This window comes from Emydura macquarii, unplaced genomic scaffold (assembly GCF_026122565.2).
Source record: "Emydura macquarii macquarii isolate MOO-44397 ecotype Brisbane River unplaced genomic scaffold, CSIRO-AGI_Emac_v2 contig_1483, whole genome shotgun sequence".
NCBI classification, from domain to species: Eukaryota; Metazoa; Chordata; order Testudines; family Chelidae; genus Emydura; species Emydura macquarii.
In genome coordinates this window covers 1092700-1112184 of record NW_027131620.1, presented here as the reverse complement: position 1 = coordinate 1112184, position 19485 = coordinate 1092700, and the positions used below count along the sequence as shown (strand labels likewise).

General features: G+C 58.3%; 1 protein-coding gene across 2 annotated transcripts in view; it reads right to left on the bottom strand.

Annotated features, from left to right (window-relative positions):
- Positions 1 to 378: 378 nt before the first annotated feature.
- Positions 379 to 19485, bottom strand: part of VSTM2L (V-set and transmembrane domain containing 2 like) — a 42396-nt gene continuing 23289 nt past the window's right edge. The window contains exons 2-4 of one of the 2 annotated variants that reach the window (XM_067553944.1): positions 12641 to 12810; positions 9914 to 9964; positions 379 to 2091 (exon numbers count right to left, since the gene is read on the bottom strand). In XM_067553944.1, coding sequence (XP_067410045.1) covers positions 1768 to 2091; positions 9914 to 9964; positions 12641 to 12810 — 545 coding nt within the window. In that variant the 3' untranslated portion in view covers positions 379 to 1767. The remainder of the gene's footprint in view (positions 2092 to 9913; positions 9965 to 12640; positions 12811 to 19485) is intronic. The other variant, XM_067553945.1, reaches the window with a different exon arrangement.

The following is a 19485-nucleotide window of genomic DNA, read 5'->3' as shown; positions in this document are numbered from 1 at the left end:
CACCGCGTATCCAGCCGCAGGCTCTGTGGACAGCCCAGACGCAGCCTGGGGAGAGCAGTGGCCCCTGCACGGGAGCACGGCCTCTCTCTTATTGATGCTCTGAGCCTAAGGAGAGTCAGCTGCAGCTGATCCCCTGGCCGGGGTGGGGCTCCCAGCTGGGACTCAAGTGCTGCTCTGCAGCTGGGCAGGACTTGCTGCTGGGACCAGGGCCTGGCCAGGGAGTGGCATGGCTGCAGGCCACCTCCAGGGCACTGTCCTGGGCAGGAAGGGTGCCGTCTCAAGCCAGGCTCTGCTCAGTTACTTTGCTAAGTGTTTATTGAAGGGCCCCTCTCCCCTGCCCGGTAGAACTCAGCTGGGAACAGAGAGGCGGAGGCTGCGTTCATTTAAAGAGCTTTATTCACTTCTGCAGGGCTGAGAGTCACAGAGTGGATCATGTGGTGCAAGGGGAGTTTATAGCAAGGGAGCAGCTGAGTTCCCCTTCACTGCGATTGCAAATGGGGGAGACCACAGCCTCCCGCCCCGGCCAGGAGCTGCTCTCGCGGGCTGCAACTCGCCCTCCCAACGGGTGATGAGAGCACGCAGAAATATCAACACCTGCCCCGGGGCCGAGGGCTGGGCTCAGCCTTTTGTACTGAACACGCCCAGGTCGGCATTCTCTGACCCTGGCTGTGGCTGGGACCCACCCGCCTCCCTGCCCAGAGGGGAAAGGGCAGCCTGAGCCCCACGGCCCAGCTGGGCACAGCCAGAGCCAGGAGCAAGGCTAGAGCCCCTCCCCACGTCTCCATGAAATGCAATGAGGAAAGAGGGGCAAGATCTTGCAGATGGCAGAGCGCTGCGCTTTTCCAAGCTTAGCCAGCCGCCAGCTGACCCAGGCCCCCTCTTTTATCCAAGGGAAAGCTACACAGGTTAGCTGATATTTTCTGACCCTTAAAACTAGCTCTGCTTGCCCGTCAGCGCGCCCCGTGCTTCCTCTGATGCCCTCAGAGACCTGGCCTCCTGGGGCAGGGAGTGGGTTGGGACCGACTGGAGGAGGAGAAGGAGGAGGTACGTTTATTTACAGTCTATAGGAATGGGAGACAGAACCTGTAGCCGCGCAGCTGGATCCAGATGGAACACTTAATCGGGCTCTCTCCCGGGCGGGAGGACAGGACTCACTTGGCAAAGCAGAGAGTGACAGCGGGATTCCCAGGTACAGAGCGTCCCAGCGGGGTTCACTAACGTCATACAAAGCTAGCAATGCAAGCCAGGGGTGGGGCACAGCTGGCCTACAGTAAACCTGGCACGAAGCCCTGCCTGCATGTGGCGCAGCAGGGGGAACGGTGCGCCGAGTGGCCCTGTCCCACGCAATGAGCCCCCTCCCCTGCCCTGGATCCGGACAGCAGGTAGAGACCCCCTTACGGCACAGGGGTCTTGGCTTCTCCCCCCGTGGCCACGCCCTGCTTTGAGAGAAGTCCCGTTTCTGCACTGGCGTCCTGGACACAGCACTGCACCTGCCCAAGGGGAGCCCTAAAAAAAAGGTACCAAGCCGTATCTACATGGCAGGCCGGGGCGCGAGGGTTGCATGCGAGTGGCACGGCGTGCGTGCGTGCGAGCGTGCGGCTGTCTCTGCTGCGGAGCATTCGATTTCCAGCCAGCGGGCAGCAGCCAGGCCCCGCCGCCCAGCCGCTGCTGCTCCGTCTCTGCCAGTCCGGGGTGGGGAGGGACGCGGGGTGGGGGAAGAGACTCCAGCAGCACGTCCCGTCCCGCGCCGCGCCGCGGCGGCTCAGTCTACAGCAGGCAGGAGGCGTCTGCCGCCCGCTTCCGCAGCTCTTTGCCCGCTTTGCTGTGGTGGTGCTGGTGGTGGGCGTGGGCCCCGCTCGGTCTGGCGTGGTCGGAGAGCTGGGTGTCTTGCAGGTGCGCGGCCGAGGCGCCGTGGCGGTGCCCCTCGGCCCCCTCCTCCGGCGCCACCCGCAGGTAGGCCTTGACCTTGTGGTGCCGGGCTTTGCTGTCGCTGAAGTCGATCACCCGGCACTCGTACGTCCCCTCGTCGGTGGGCTTCACCCTGGACAGCCGCAGCTTGTGGGAGATGTTGCTGCCGACCACCTTGACCACCTGAGAGAGAGAGAGAGAGAGAGAGAGAGCGCTGGGATGAGGGCAGCAGGGCTCCGGGGACCCTCATCCCCTGGCCCAGCCCCACACCGGCCCCTAGGCGTGGCAGCCCCTCCCACTCACCCCTCTGCCCGTGCAATGCCCCCAAGGAGGGAGCCAAGATCTCAGGCTGGGTGGGGCCCAAGGCTCAACCCCTGCCCCAGGTCCGGAGCAGCCGGCCCATGCTAGCTCCCAGCACGTGTCACGCGGGAGCCGCAGCCAGACGGGTGCCGGGGGAGCTGGATCTCTGCTGCAGCCTGCCGTGAGACAGCCGGCGGCGTGACTGGCCATGCCCGGCTGCCCACGGCCTTGGCTCAGGCCGGGCCCTGCCCATCGATGTTACCAGCGACCCTGTGGGTCGCCACCCCGCTGAACACGGCAGGAGGGTGCAGCAAACTGGAGAGGGCCAGGGCTCCAAACACGGGCTGGAGCCGCGCCTGTGTCTGGGCCACACCGTGCACCTCAGCCAGACAGACATAATCCTAATCCAGCCACTGGGGGAGCATCTCTGTGGGCAGGGCCCAGGCCGCCAGCTCTACTGCCCACCCAGGCCCCCCCTTTCCAAGCCGCCAGGTTACGGCCCCTGCACGCTGGGGCTCCTTCCACCCACAGCGTCTCAGTCACGAGCAGCTTCCATCCCCGGCATTCTCCAGAGCTGGTTGGGAGATCGATGCAGACCCATGCAGGCTAATTAGCTTTTCTACCAAATTGATTCGCTCGCAGTATTTATCACCCAATGAAATTTAAGACTTACTCACTAGCCCGAGCTGCTGCTGCTGCTGTTGGGTGAGGTCAATAAAGCAGATTTATAACCCACCCTCAGGGGCCCTGGCTCCGTTCCCGCCCGAGAATCACACCGGCTGGGGAAGGCCATTTTTCTCCTTGCCACAGTGTTGGGGAGCTGAGGATGTTGCAGGGTTTAGCCGCTGGACTGGAGGCTGCAGCCTGAGGCCGTGACCCCTGCTGGGGAACCGAGAGGGCAGAACCAAACCCAGCCACAGGCTCAGAGAGCGGGCGAGACCTGGCCGTGCCCTCGTGAACGGGCCATTATAGGGCTGCATGTGCACCGCAGCTGCAGGCTGCCGAGCCAGCGAGCAATGAACTGATGCCCTAAAATGGGCGGACAGGGGTGGGGGGCTGGATGAACACAGTCTGGGGGGGCTGGCGTTACACCGCTCATCAGCAGCCACGGAGGGGCTCCCCTGAGACCCTGCTGCAGAGTGCATGGGAGCAACATGCGGTAGCGGATCCTCCACGTCCCCTGCGCGGTGTCTGCTCACGGGAACCACAGAGGCTAGCGCTGCCAATGGCCACTAGAGCTGAAAACCCGGCAGAGGATGGGCCTGTGATCCCCACCTGCCCGCCCTGGGGCTGAAGCCCACGTGGCGCCGCATGGAACACCAGTACAGCAACAGGCAGGTTGTCAGGGAGCGTGTTTTCCCCCTGCAATTTCAGAATGCGGCAGGAGAGTTAGATGGGCAGGACGGTGCCAGGGAGTCAAATACTGGCGATATATTTTTAGAACAGGGGGCTGGGTAATTTTGTGACCAACACTCACGGCTGTAGCCGCACAGACTAGGAAAAAGGTCAGCAAAGCTCATGCTTCTGATTGCAGCACGGTCAGGAAGGAATTTAAATAGCAGTTTGCATTTCCATGGCGCTTTTCATCCACACACGTCAGGGCACTTTGCAAAGTTGGGCAGAGGATCGTTATTCCCATTTTACAGACGGAAAAAATTGAGGCCCAGTGACTAGCCCAAGGTCAACGAGCCACGAGTCCCATTCTGATGGCCTGTTCCACTGGACAATGCCATTTCTCCAAGTACAGCAGTGTGTCCCACCGCGGTTCCTTCCCCTGGAGACCAGATACTGCTGAGACTGGAAAGGGCCTTGGAAGACTAGAGACCAGAATTTACGCATGATAATAATTATTGCAGCCACAAGGATTATTCATCCTTGAAGGGAAAAGAACTCCAGGGTCCTTTGCTGAAGCATGTGAGATTATGAAGGGTATCGTGGGAACGGATCAGCTCCTCTTTTTAACTTTGCATTACAAGAACAAGGAGTCACTTCAAGAAATTAATGGCTGGCAAATTTAGCACTAATAAAAGGAAACCCTCCTTTGCAAATCCTGCAGTCAGCCTGTGGAATTCATTGCTCTAGCGGGGCCCAGAGTCCTGGCTTGTGGCTAGATTATAAAAGGGCTGGATAATTTTATGGCCACTCATAATATCTGCAGAGATATCAGCTGAGATAAAAATAATGAAATGTCATGCTTCAGGGTGTGGTGTGACCGCTGCAGGGGTCAGGAAGGAGTATTCTCCCACCGTGCAGCACTGGGCTAGATACCTGATGGTTTGTTTTTTTAGCTTCTCTCTGCAGCACTGGATAGTGGTGGTGCTGCAACTGGAGACCAATCAATTTGGTAGTCCAGCAATATCTCCTGGCATGGCAAATCCTACCCTCCTAGGGAAACACTGTCACTGTTTGGGCAGCCCTGCCCTTCAGTGAGTGGTCGCATGCACACCTGTACGTCAACCATCTGATGTTTAAAGACCTCAGAGAAACAGGCAGCTCCTGTTGCCTCCCAAGCTGCTGTAAAAGTTTTCTTTCCAGCGCACCTGGAAAGGCCACACGGGTTTGAACGTCTGAAAACCTACCACCCTTCGACCCCCCAGGCTCCTTCGTAAGCAGTTGTTGTTTAAAATGAGGAGAAAAGGTTCCTGTGTGCCTCTCTCAGCTCACAGCACCTCCTCTTCTTTCTCCTCATGGAAGTGCCCCTCATTCCCCTGGCTGCAGAGATCTGGAGCTGGCCCTCTGCACAGGGGTGAATTTCATCCTTGGTGAAAATATGTGCCTGGGGATTAATGCAGTCAGTTTATGAAGGTGTTTCCTATTTCCTGGGCTGTAATGAAATTTGCATCACTAAGACCGAGACTGTTATTTATGATCTGACTCGGTGGATAACAAATGGCTACGGGAGCTTTTAATGCTACGTTTCCTGCATATAATTTACAGAGCTCGGGTTCGCTTTCTGTTCCCATTCGTTTTTGCTCAACGTGCCCTTTGTACGTGGCGTGCGTTTTAGCAGAGTCACTGGTGGCGACGGCTCAGCTCTGGGCCCTGCTTTTCAATTTCGCAAACATTTAACAATCAAGGACATTTAAAATAACACGCAAATATTTTCAAAATCCAATCTCTCCCCCGCGCCCTGAGCGGCAGGAAATGGAGGAAGCGCCACACCCAGCCTGCCTGGAAATCAATCATCGTTACACATGCAAATACATTGATTACATCCAGGCATGCAATTAACGGCCTAATTATGCTGAAAAATGCAATTGCACAGTTAACAGAAGACAGGATCGTTCAGCTGCTGCTGCCTGCCTTGGTTTCCCCCACTCCTTTCATGAACTGGGCACGGACCCGTCTGGCAGTGGGGGGCGGGTGTGTTTCCAGGTGGCTGGGCTTGGGGATGGCTAGGGAGTTTTTCTTTCAGGTTTAACATGACGTGTTCGTTCCGCACCCTGTGCGCGGCGGCCTGGGGATGAGCTCAGGGTGAGGAAGCCACTTGTCCCAAACGCCCACAATAGGGGGCCACATCCTGAAGGTGCCACGAACCCTCAGAGGAATCGAGGGTGCTGAGCACCCCCGAGAGGCCCCGGGTGAGCACGTACCGCTTCTAGACACGCTGTACGGGCAGGTCTCTGCCCATCCAGCCTGTGCCAGACCGATGGGCCCGGCCGCAGAGCTCAGGCACCGCTGGCACCTCCGCAGGACCTAGGCTCCCCCAGGCTGTCTCGGCCTGAGCAGCTGGGAAGTCTGAGCTGGGGCGGGTGATGGGTTGAGGTGGAAGCCAGCCAAACCAAAGAGCACTGGGGTCATTCGAAACCAGCACTCAGAAGGGAAATCTCCACAGCGGCATGTCCCGCAGGGACCAAAACGGCAATTAAAAGAGACGTTCCCCTGAAAAGACGGAGCTTGGCTCAGCTCCTCCAAGCCGGCCAGACATCGTGGCCAGCCAAGGGCAGCCGTCTGCGGGTGGAGCAGGCTGGAGGCTGCAGTTCACACGCTTCCTTCTGGAACAGCTGCCCTGCCTTCCTCAGGAGGTTTTAAATACACCCACACCCGCGCTCCATGGGCATGCAGGGCTGCAGCTCACAGAAGGGGCGCGGCGCGGGCCTGCTGGTTCACACAGCTCACCGGGCAGACAGTGCTGCAGGTTGCCTGCACCGCAGCTTCTAACCCCGAACGCGCAGGGTCGGTGCAGCAAGGACCAGCCCTGAGCGGATTGCCCCAGGCACAAAAGCCGGCACGGGTTGGTGAGCCCCGTGCGTGAGCCGGTCGTTTCTGAAGGCCCCGGCGCCGTGCGTTGCCAGGACAGGTGTCCCGCCAGCACAACTCCCGTGGCTGGGGCTGCGCTGGAGCCGGTCGGGGGACGCTGGACTCTGCCGTTCCGTCTAGTCCTCCTGTCACTGCCCTTGCTCCGGCAGGGACACAACCAAACCAGTCGTGGGGCCCCCCCGACCCCTAACACAGTCTCCTCAATTCTGGCGTGTCAGGGAGGAAGGCCGGGGGCGAGCACGGTCTATTTTCACTAGACAGTCACGCCCGTCCATCAAGGACTCCTGCCAGTGGGTTTCAGCCAGTCTCAGGCAGACGCGCTAGCTGGAGCCATGCCTGCCTGTGGGCTGCATCGATAACCCTCCTTTACCCACCGCACAAGGGAACTGGCCTACCACTAAAACACCCTGCGGTTCTGCAGCGCTAAGACTTTGGCACCGTCCACCCACCATGCAGTTCCCAGCCCCAGGATGCGAGGGGCTCACAGGTCGCACGGGAGGCTGGTGTAGCGTGTGACACCAGCCTAGCTCTTTGGTGGACTGTTAACACACCCCCATGTGGGGTCAGGAAGGAGTTTCCCCCCAGGACAGGTTGGCAGTGAGCTCGAGGGGGTTCATTTTCCTGGGCAGCATGTGGGTGTGGGTCTCTTGCCAGGATTACCTGGCGTAGCTGACTTAAGGCCTTATCCCAGCGCGGCCCCCGGACACTGGTGCACCTGGGGCTCTCCGGTTCTCTGCCCGTGGCACGTGATGGTCTAGCCGCCCGCGGGCTGTAATACTTGGATCAGATTTCGTTTGCTGGGTTCGCGTGTGGGGCTGGCTGGATGCTGATGGGGGCCCATGAGACACATGAGCTCAGACTGGCTGATCTAGCGGGGCCCCTCCAGGCCTAAAATTCTACATCTCTGCCTCCCCTGATGGTGATTTACGTTCATCAATCATTCATCATAATCAATCATTCATAATGGGGGCCTGTGGTGTATTTATACAGCCCCAAGCCTCCTGCTGCTAACTCTGGCCAGGAACCATGTCGCCCCCCAGCTGGGCGGGATGCAGCAGACGTGTGACAGCACACGAGGGGTTTGCAGTGGAGAGAGAAGCATGCCGTGCCCAGGCACAATTACAAAAGGAGGGCAGGGGGGAGGTTGTAGTGCCTCTCACTGGAATCTGGCCCTGGCCCATGGCTGAACGTCCCTAATGCTTACAGAAAGGTTCTGCGCGCTCAGATGGCCACGAGGGGCTGGGATCTCCATTTAATCTCTCTTCCATGACACAGTGATACTATTATCCAGAGACAGGGTGTCAGCAGGGGAAAGCGCCAGTGTCTGCATCAGTAACAACTTCCTGACGCACCCGGGTGTTCCCTGGAGCTCTCCCCTGCAAACAATTAGCAACGCTCCAGGCTGATCAGCGTCTGAGGGGTGCTGAGACCACACTCCAAGAGCGCACGGCCCGAGGTTATTACACATCATTCAGTACTGACGCCTGAGCCCAGTTCAGACTTGTGCAACGCCAGGGAAGTAGCAGAGCCCCTGGCCACCAGCTCTGAGTCCAGCCCGGAGAACGTTTTCCGGAGGAGGGCTCCAGGGAAGGTGAGTTGTTCTAGTCTCAGGGCAGAGCCTGGTGCTGTTGAGAAATCTCAGCTAGGGAAGGGCTTTAAACACAGCCGCAGCACATGCGCTTTGGAATGAATCCCTGGAGGGACAACGTGTGCAGGGTGATGAATGTAGGCTCAACGTTTTGCAGACAGCCCATCTGAGCAGGTCCAGGGGGATATTCCCCGGTGCCGGGTGCTTTGCGTGGGGAAGGCGCTGTTGGCAATAGGTTTGAGGCATGTTACTCCCCACACATCACAGTCAGAGCAGACGCCTAACTCCTGAGATTTACATTCTGCCAGCCTGGGGCTCTCTGTGCTAGAGTTTGAAGGCCCAGGCCTGTGAGGGGCTGAGAACAGGAGCGTGGGGCGTGCTACGGCTGGGGGGCTGAGAACCACCCCGTGAGCGCCGCTGTTTAACTCAGCCCAGAACCCGGGAGCGGTGTACCGCGCCTGCTCTGCCCTTCCTCACGCTAGCACGCTGCCCTGAACCCACCCAGGGTCAGAGCCGGGGCACGTAGAACCAGGGCTTTGAAAAACGTTCTTCTATTTCTGTCAGCCCGCACCTTGGCAAAACCCGCCTCCACAATGAGCTGCCCGATAATTGAGAAGCGCGTCTGCGATACTCCTGACTTATCAGTCAGAGCAGCGAGGGAGACAGAGCGCGGGGCGGGAGGGAAAACGCCAGCGACAGCAGGAGGCCAGGAGCATTTATTTTATTTAACTAATTAGCGTCTCCTCAGTCCATTCACATGAGCCTCAGTGGCTTTGGACTTCTAATCTGCTAAGTAAATTAGATTATTTCCTTCTTAGTGTAAACTTGTTCCATAGACACCTAAGGAAATCAGAGCAGAGGTACCCTGCACTGAGCCCCTCCGCCTGGCCACCCTTCGTTCTGGGAGCAGAGCCGCAGCGGGGCTGGGGAGGGCTGTCTGCCTTCCCAGAGCTCTCAGCAGCTCAGCTCGGACTGAAAGGGCTGCGCTCTGAGGCGGTGACAGGCAGGGCCTGCGGTGAAGACACACACCGGGGACTCAACACAGACCACCTGCCCCAGTCTCTCCCTCTGTCGGGGCCAGATTCTCCTCCACACCAGCGGGCAGCATAAAGGGGCTTTAAAATGCGATTTGCCTTGGTCTGACTGCAAATTCAGGTCCTTGTGCCTCAGCTCCCCCTCTGTAACATGGGGCTGGAAACCGTGCCTTTCTCCCAGCGTGTGGCTGTCTGTCTGCTCAGATCAGGAGCTCTCTGGGGCAGGGACTTTGTCTCGCTGTGTGTTTGTACAGCACAGAGCGTCCAGGTGCTCCGGCAACGCCAACAAACAACTGCTAAGCCTGCAGCCCTCCTCACGTCAGCAACCCGCACCCACGCGAGTAGTCAAAGTCTCTCGCTGCCCATGAACTCCACTGGGGAAGGAGGGCACTCAGCACCTCCCAGGATCAGGCCTTTCCCAGAGCCGCATTCTGCAGCTGGCTGTGTGGGGTGACCTGGAGCCCATGGGACGCGCCACTGGGGTGTCACCCGGCCAGCTACAAATGGTGAAATGCTCCCGTTCGGAAACACTGGTGCGGTGGAGCCTTCAGATGGATGGTTCACTCTGGATTCTCCAGCCCCAGCGAGCCCCGTCCACCAGCCTCAATGGAAGCAAAAGGAAACTAGTGTCTTTGGCCCAAACCATCTCCCCCTCTCAGACTGTCCTGACCACAGCCACATACACCTGTTCCCTTAACGGCATCTTTCCAAACTGAACTGAACAAAACCTTTAAAAAACAAAACTGGGCCATTTTTGTTCAAGCCGCCAGCGTCTCGGGGAGAAAAGTTACAGTTGTACCCTGACGTCGTCAGCCAAACTCACGCTTATTTTTGTCGCATCCTTCCCAGCTTCTTCCTGCTGAGATGTTCTGAGCTGTCGGGAGTGGGGGCGGGGAGCGAGTGGAGAGAAGAGAACCATTAGTTCAGCTGGAAGGGGAGAAAAACCCATCAGACTAATTCACACCTCAGCCAGTAATGCATGCTTCAAAGGCAAGTTGGAGAAGGGGGGCAGGCTGGGAGAGTCGGGATTTGCGTGGTGGAGGTAGGGTGGAGGAGGGGAAGCGAGTGTGCTACTGAGTGTGAAAGTTCTAGCAATGAAAGGAAAAGAGGAAAAATTAATTCTGCTTAAGGCTTTCAGTGCTGAACGAGGCGTCTGGGAAAGGCACGAGTCCTGCCTGACAGCACCTGCTGCTCCAGTCCAGAGAGAGCTGGCAGACTGCAGATTAGAAAGGAGTTTGCAATGCAAGATGACGACACCGGGCTGCAATGGGCAGAGAGGCACCAGGCCAGAGACTGGGGAGATGCCTGATGCTGCTCTGCTGGGACCCCTTCTAGGACACGGCCGTCAGTACTGGGGCCCCCCACGCCAGGGAGATGATGAATAGAAGGCAAAAGCCGAATGAAGGGGCTGCGGAGAATGATTTATGGGGAGAGATTAACAACATACAGCTGGGCTAAATGATGACTAAGGAGTGCTAGGACCACTGGGATGGACGGCCAGGAGTAATGGGACGAGACTGGGCAGAGGAAAATGAATGGCTGGAAATACAGACTTCAGACAAAGGAATAATCGGGCAAGGAGAATGGGCGCTCAATGGGCCGAGCGATTTAAAGGTGGGCTGGGAAAAGCCCTGGAGAACACACCCAGGACGGATCCTGCCCCAGCCCCAGCAGCCTGGCCACTTAGGGTGTCTAGAAGTGAGCAGACATTCCTTGCACGGGGACAAGGCTGCCGCTGGGCCCAGGCCCCGTTGGGGGCAGCCCAGGTGTAGAGGGGGCTTCGGATACATGACATGGAGAAAGAGAAGGGAGGGAGAAAACAGCCATTCGTTGAGTGGTTGTGTTCTCCGGCCCCTCTCCCCTCACCGCGCTCTTTCCCGGTGACATCCACCCGCTGCGGAGAGCCCGCACAAGACACACACCGCCAGCCTCCCACTGGGCACAGCCGTTCCAGGTGCTGAGCGGTTTTCTAAGGCGGGGTCGTAAGGGACCGCTCAGCTGTCCCCGGTGCTCCTCTGAGTATCCAGACCAGAACTGGGGCCCTCTGGCGACATGCCGGCTTCATGCACGACCGGCGGGAGCTGTGAGCACCCAGCACTTTGCAGGAGGTGCCTGCATCTTACGTCAGCTGGCTTTACCGTCAGCTCCTAAGTTCAAATATCGCTGCCCCAAGCAGCGTGCAACCTCACCACCACGCTGGTCTTGTAGCTCGCCGGCTGGGACACCCACAGCTGTGCAGGGACATGGGAAGAGGCTCTTGGACATCTGGGGCGCGCTAGAGACGAGCCCTGACTGGCTGGCAAAGGCGACCTAGCTGCAATCGGGGTTTAGATTTGAGCTTCGCGTCCGGAGCCTGCTAAGGTCGCGTCGCGACCCTTCTGCTTCCCCAGTCCCCCCTTGCTGGCACTCTCAGCTCCTTCACGCTCCCCCCGAGCACAATCAATGCCTCCGCGTGGGCTAACGGGCTGGGCAACTCCTCGGCAGTCGTGCCTAACGTTTGGAGCCAGCAGTCCGAGGGCTGCGGCGTGGCAGGCAGCTTTCTCCCTGGAAGCCGCCGTGCCCTGCTGCGAACTGCAGAGCGTCCCATTGCCCGCACCCCTCCCGCTCTATAGCAATGCTGTGGAGCGATAGCATTTCCCTGACACTTCTCTCAATTTATGGCAATACCGGTAGCAGCGTTCTGCCAACGGAACAATAACAAAGCCTCATTAAAATACCGAGAGCTGCCTTTCCATTATTTGGCCCTTATCTCTGTGTGAACAGAAAGAGAAATAAAGAGACAGCTGTTTGCCAAGACTGATATCCTGGGCGCAGTGGGGGGAGCGGGAGATGAAGAGATGGCTAGGAGGACAAGCGCATGACGCAGAGGGAGAACACAGGAGCACCGAGACATCCATTTGCGACAGTGTCGGATCCCGGCAGGGTCGGCCAGCGGATGTCGGAGCGAACTGGGGAAAGCAACCAACCGCGGCATGCTCTGGCTGCTCCACTCCAGCCCGGGGGCAGAGCTTTGGCCTGCAGGACCCTGCGCAGTCACCTCCTGTCTCATCCCTGGCGGGCAGGGCAGGGTGGGGACTCGGGGCCGGAGCAGGTGGAAAGACAGGCTCCCCCACCAGACTAGGGCTACTGGGAAGGAAAAGGAGAGTGGGGAAAGTGGAGCTGGGGTCAGCGTACGCTAGACAAAGGAGGAAAGGGTCTGATCCTACAGGGTGCTGGGTTCCTACAACTCCCGGTGGCAGCTCCCTGCAGCTCTGGTGGGTTTCCTGGGATAAAGTCTCCGTATTCAGCCTGCTGGAGACACAAACACCCTGCACCCTGGCTCATCCCAGAGACACCTGCCGGCCAGGAACGCCCCGCAGGGCTGCCGGCAGTGGGCGCACGGAGCAGGGAGTGCCGGCTCCACGTGACGGCGCTAGCAGGTCTCCGCCACCAGCCTGCGGCGCCGGGGTGGGCTGGGTGGGGGGGGTCTGGTTTGCCAAAGGGAAACACCAACAAATCTCAGTCCCGGAGGGAGAGAAGCCAAGCGTGGGAGGGAGGGAGGGAGGCGTACCTGGTTCGAAGCCCACGTCTGTTTGTCTGTCCAATCCCGGTGGTTGCGGACGTACCACCACTGGATCTCGAGCGAGTAGGAGGGGGAGCCGCTGCCTCGGAAGGAGCAGGCCATCTCCACGTCCTCCCCGGCGTGGGCCGTCATGTCGTGCGGGGTCTCTGTGAACAGGGCTGCGAGGGAGAGAGAAGGGAGAGCCAGCCCCCCGTTAGGGGCTGCAGGGCACGCACCCCTCAGCCAGACCCGCCTGCCCACCGCGCCCTGCCTCCACTGCCCCGGCCACAGCCTAGGCCTGGCCCGCTCATGGGGGGGGTGGGTACTTACGGGACAGGTCCCTTTCCTGGGGCTGAGGGATGGAGACCTTCAAACCCACCGAGGCGCTTCTGCACTGGCGGGTGTTATCCCAGCCCAAAACCATCCACCTCGGGCAGCCCCCCCCCACTCATTTAATTCTGGGCTCCACGGCTTAGTCCTAAACCAGCTTCTGCACAGAGACCAGCTTCTGCACAGAGAGTCTGCCCCCAGCTGATCCCATCCCGGCAACCAGCCGTTCCCTACGAACGGCTTCATTCAAGCCAAAGGTGTCTGCCGGGCCTGGGTCTCCTCTCACATACACCAGTTCTGCACCCAAATACCTTCCCTGGCTCCCCTGCGGCTTTCCCAGACTCCGGCCTGCGCCAGTGGGAGCCGCACCAGACCCACGGGCTTTTTACAAGAAGAAATATCTTGACTGAGAACGAGCTGGCACCAAGTAAAGAAGAGCACTGGAGCCTTTCAGAGCCGCTAGCCCGGTCCCTGTCCCTTCTGCCTCCCCTTCCAGGACACGCAAGATGGGCGAGTGACAGGATCTCTGCCCAATGAATAAAAGACACTCACATCACTGCTACATCGAAGTATAAATGAAAAACAAATCCGCATTTAATGCAGCCCCAGACAGTCTCCCACACGCCATATGGTTTGCTTTTCTCTCACAAAACAAATATTGTTCAGAGGTGTCATTAGAATTCGGTTCAGCGTCTCTGGAGAGACGATTGTTCCACGGCACAGGCTGTTCGCAACGTGCAGGTCAGTCAGGAAACGCTATTGTCACAATCAGCGACGTAGTCCACTGACAGCTTCTACCCCACCCCGGCCCCCCACTCTCTCTAGACTCTGCAGGGCCGGCCGTTTCACACTGCCATACTCCAAGCCCTCAAACAGACAACCTTCCTCCCAGGAGGTGTGAGGGAGGGTCCCACAGCTTGGGGCGTTCTGCTGCTGCTCGTGATAGAAAACTTTTCATTAGGAGACAGCAGATCTTACAGGGGGTCCTTCTCCCAGCTGCGTGGCTGAGCGGGGACTCTTTGTAGCTCATTGGTCTGCACTGCAGCTCTCAAGAAAGAGAGTCTGAAAACACCAGCAGCCGCAATGCCGGCCATCTCCCGTGGCCTGGCAATGCCATGCCAGCTAGGGCTGCTCCACGCCCGTTTCCCTCCTCAGCAGCATGTTAACTGCCCAAGGATGGTGCGATAGGAACAAACCTTCTCCTGGAGCAGGTGAGGCCACCAATTTCAGTTCACACGTGGGCCAAGCCAAGATTTCCATCCACCGAGGTTCTGATGTGGTCCCATCCTGTGACTTGAACCCAGGTCTCCAGACACAACAGGCGAGGCCACTACCCCACGGTGCTGCCCAGCCCACGTTGCGCTGCTGGTAGCACGGGGCTACGGGGAAGGCTGTTCGGATCTACAACACTTCCCTGAAGAGCGAGATGCCCTGGCAGCGACTGGACGCCTTACACGGCGAGGAGAGTGGCATGTTCCCAGCACCCCCACCCCTCTCACATCCAAGGGTCACTTTTCCAACCCCGAATCAGTTCATTCATCCCTGCTCTTTGCTGACGTTCCAGTCGCCAAGATCCACAGAGCTGCCCCTCAGATCCGCCCGCTTTCCGCCCATTCCCACCCCACTGGCTTTTCCTGCCGCCCCGATTCTGTTGGGGAGCTGATTCCTTTAGCACTGAACGCGCAGCTTCCCCATGGGCTCCTTGCGGAGTTCTGGTCCAGGCTGAAAACTGAATTATCATCAGCCCAGCCAGAAAAGTTAATACCTTTAATATCTCTCCGTCCCTCCAGACGCACGGAAATCCCATATACTTATCGCTTTCCTTTAATCCATTTTAGCAGGGGAGCTCAGGAAAATACAGCGCGTAAGGGGCTTACCAGGCATCCCCGCCTCCCTGCTGAGCTCCTGACAGCACTTCTCCCATGCCACCCATTCAATCAGGGGACCCCAGACACGGAGAATGACAAAGGCTTCAATCGGTGCAGGAAGCGTCCCAGGGATTCCATCACACAAGTGCAAATTACAGGCCTGAGTCAAAGCTCTCTCTTGCTTCAAGCTGGCTACATAGAAAGGATAAAAGCGCCGTGCTTCCCGGTTCCAGCTCCTCCGCGACACATGGCAAACGGCTGCACTTCTTGCTCCTGCAACATCAGTGCTGGGGCCATTACCTTTCGACAATTAAAGAATAATTACGCTAACATTCTCAGATTATTGCCTAATAGGGATATCGCCCTCCAGTTCCCTACGTTAGCTCGCTCTCGCGCTCTCACAAAGTACAGCTAATGAGTTTCTCTTTCTGCGGTTTGCGGGTGGATTTCCTGTGCAAGGCGTCTCAGGGCTAATGGCAGCAGGAGACAGGGCGAACTTCTCCCCCTGCTCTGCCAGTGCGCTTTAATCTTCACCTGCAGCCCGGCCCGGAGCGCCAGGTCTGCGGCTTCCAGACAGCCTCAAGGCCCTCCAGCCCCAGCCTGCAGCATTCCTTCTCCTCCACTCCTGGCAGCTGCAGAGCCTTGCGCTGCTCCTCTCTCCTGCCCTGAGCTGCTGGACCCCAGCTGTTCCCGTCCCGGCAGCGCCTCCCCTAAGCTCTGCTGCCACGCACATCAGTCCTGACCAGCAGAACCCCCCTGCCATTCCAGTCTTGGAGTGCTCCACAGCAAAGGCTAATGTGTCTTGGTTTGGCGACGTGGAAACCATCCACCAAGCGCTTGAGCAAGATTATTTTCTGTTGTCGGCTAGGCAGAGTTTGAATCTACAGTAGGTCTCCGAAGGCGAAAGGTTCGCGCAATCTGCCCGGGCATCGTGCACAGAGGGAAGAGTACTTCATTGCTGGAAGATAAAGAGCCATTTCTTAAACTGAAGTATTGTGATCCCCATTTTACAGACACAGAAACCGAGGCATGGAGTGATTACGTGACCAGCCCAAGGTCACACAGCAAGAATGTGGCAGAGCTGGGGTTCAAGGCCAGGGTTCCTGATGCCTGCCCCAGTGTCTGAACTTGCCTCCTTTTCCTTCAGTTCATGAGAGCGTCGTTTCCATCTGGGAAGACCAGCAGAGGACACGGCAGCATCTTTGTAAGGGAAAAAGCAGCCACTGGCGATTCCTCATTTCCCCCTTGTATAAAACACAGCATTGATGGGGGACAACCCTTCCTCTGTCTACCCACCCACCACACAAGCCCAGCTCTGGCTGTGGCAGTGAGGGGTCAGGGCCCCAGCAAGATGCCTTCCTCGCCAGGCCTTGGAGCGCCCCCGCCGAAGGAAGAGGGCAGGGCAGGCTCTGGGGCCGTGTGTGTTTCTGGGATGTGGGGACACACACTGACTATGAACCAGGCTGAGTGGTTTCCAGCCTCAATGCTGCCGTTGTGCACACAGCCCCGGCACGGACCCAGGCCCACACCCTGATCCCAGCGGCTACCGGGAAGAGCTGTGATCTTGGCAGCTCCACGTTCTCTCTCTGCCCTTCTCTGAAGGGGAACCGCAGGTCCCCCAGCAATAAACGACGCTACATAAAAGCAAATGACTATCCAGTGAGTGGGAAGAACTTTCCGTAATGAGTAGGGCCGGCCGGGACGCCTGATTTCAGTGCCGTGTATGTTCTTATTCATGCACGGGCAGCTTGGTTTTCGCATCTGCATTGTGTGTTTTTAAAACGCTGCACAACACAGCGCTGAGAGTTTGTCGTAAGCACCAGCCAGCCCCAGCCTGCTCAGCCCCCAGCTGTGCAGAACCCTCCTGTCTAAACTGGAGTCTGCAGCCACAGCCCCTATCCTCACATAGCAGCAGGAGCTGCTCCCCAGGCCAGGCCCGGTGGACCTGTGCCTGCAGAATTAGTTACCCTGCGGTGAATCGTCCCTGGTAGCATCTGGGCAAGAAACCTCAGAGCTGCACCAGTCATCACAAAAATGCACCTACCTGCTCGGATTTGCTCCTCTCCCCCCAGACCATGTACTCCCTGAGTTTCCTGGGGAACGTTCTCTAAAGTCGTCCTCCAGGGAAGCTGTTTTAATTATAGAGTTTAAGGAGCAGAGATTGTGCTGGACAGCCTGAGGTCTCCAGTCCGTGTCTAAATTACTCAGAACACAATTAAAAGCAGCTCCCACAGACTAGAATTTGGCAGATGAGCAAAGAAAAGGCTTGATTGAATCAAACAGCTTCTTTCTTTCCAATTTTAATTGGGAAGTGTGTATATTAATTAACCTCAGGGCTCAGCCTTCTCCAACTGCATCCAGACTGGAAGCCGTCTTGCAGAAGGGACCCACCTGCACCGAACAATTCCCCTTCTTTGCAGCCAGCAGGAAGCGCCCACCCCATCATACAAACTTCTCATCAGTGGGAAACATGGAAACCCCTTCCCTGGGCTCCCGCTGCCTCCTCTTTCACCTCCACCTTGAATCTGGAGGAGGAAATCTCTCAGCTGGAGGCGATACCAGCTTTTATCAAAGCTTCCAAGGGCCATTTCCCCATTTCTTGGAGGTCTGACCCTGTCGCTGCTGCATATCAGGACGGAAACGGGCAGTGAAATCCCCCGACACACAGCAGCGCATGGAGAAGAAAAGGAGAAGGAGAGTTCAGACGCGAGGAGATGCCCTTCCCAACCCCCACCTTTCCAGAGACAACAAGTTCCTAACCGTTGCTTTCTCTGAAGCCTCGCCAGCGCTGCAGATTAGGACACCAAGATGTGCCGTGAGAAGCGACCCACCCCCCAGCCCAGCTGTCCATCTCTGTTCAATCTGCTAGGGTTCCAGGACAGATTTACAGCGGGGTGACCAGGATCACCAGCGGATAGCCATGAATTCCCGTCAGGGCTGCCGCCCTGCGTACCACAAAACAAAACGTCGGCGCCTCTGGTGTAGCCGGGACCTAGGTCTGCATCAAGGTCCCACAGCTCAGGGCACTCCCGGCCGTGGATCCACCCCACAGCATTATAACACTCCTGGCCTGTCTCTGTAGAGCAGATGAGGCTACCATACATGCTGTCTTAGACACTGCAGTGCTGGGGCCATAGAGGCACCCGAGCGCCCCACAACCTGTCAGGCATTTATCCTAGTCCCAGCAGAGCTACGGGTGGGACAGTGAGTCCCAGGGAAGCTGAGCAACTGGCCCAGCATCGCACAGGAAACCTGGACGAAGCAGAGAACTGAACCTGGGTCCCCGAGCCACTGGGCCAGCCCCTCTCCCTGAAGCCAACCGTTTTCAAAACTGGGGTTAATTCAGATTCGGATCCAGCCCCAGAGTTTAGTGGCTCTACCAGAGATCTCACGAGAAAGCAGCCAGACCACGCTGCAGGCCCAAGGGGGCTGGACTGCTGGGCCTGGGAACATCCCGCCACCACCCCCCCCACTTGGCACCTCCCACTCCCTGGCATTAGTCACTATGGAGATGCTGACCCAGCCTGGGCTCTGGGGAACAGCAGCACGCCAGCTGTGCTGGCCGGCAGGCACATCCCCCCCCAGCACGTGATCTGTTCTAGAGGGAGCCCGAGCCCGAGCCGAGCCCTCTCCTATGCAGACCTCCCGGGGCCACTCGTCCTTGCAGGAGGAGGGCAGGCGAATGCAACGGGGAGAAAAGTTCAGTGGGTGAGCAAGTCCCCCGAGTAACACGGTGCAAGCGGCACCCGCGGGGAGGAGAGAGCGGCTCCCGCGACGTGGGCGTTGGTGCCGGCAGCTGAGCAGCCAGGCCAGGCCTTCGCTCAGGACAGGTTCTCGCACTCCGCCTCGCTCGTGTTTATGATTTCCTTTTCTCTTGGAGGCACAGAAGTGACTTTTCTCGCCCAGCCCAGCCGCGCCGAGCGCCTGCCGAGCGCCTGTTCGGGTGTCGAACCACGGCGACGTGAAATCTAGTTCAGAGACGCTCCTCTAAGGGTCACCGGGGCGGGGAGGCAACCAGCGAAGCCATTTCTGTTCATCTCAGGATGGCCGCCTCGTTACCTGCCTGCCCGCGGCCCAGCTGCGTGGGAAGCAGTTAACCCCGTGATGACCAGCGGAATCACAACCAAGCTCCCTCCACGTAAAGTGGAGCACAGAGAGTCCCAGGAGCAGTGGCAGGTTGGCTGGCGGGACCTGGCTCTGCCTGGGGAAGCATCACCCACGTAGTGATGAGAGGAGGAGAGCGGGGAACGACGGGGCAGGAAATAATCTGCCCCTCATTACTGCATCCGTCTCAAAATCTGTGCTTTCAGACGCTTCAGACCTGAAAGCAGCTTATTAAAACGAGCCTGCAAGAAAGGCGCCTGAAGGGCCCAGCAGAGCGATTGCCCGGGTACAGCGTGTGCCAGGCCTCTGCATGCCGGGATTTGTATGTGCCTCTAATCCTGGGCCCTCTGTGACAACAAAGACGGGGATGGAGAAGCAAACACCAAAGGGGATCTTGCTTAGCGGGGCTCCTGCCATCTGGAGGAGTGCTGGCATGCAAGGGCCGGCGCGCTTTAAAGGGACCAGGAAAGGAGAGGCGACCGTTATATCTGCTCCAGCAACGTGCTCACCGCCTGGCGGAGAGGGGCTCTTGGCAGAGGAGAAACAGCAACG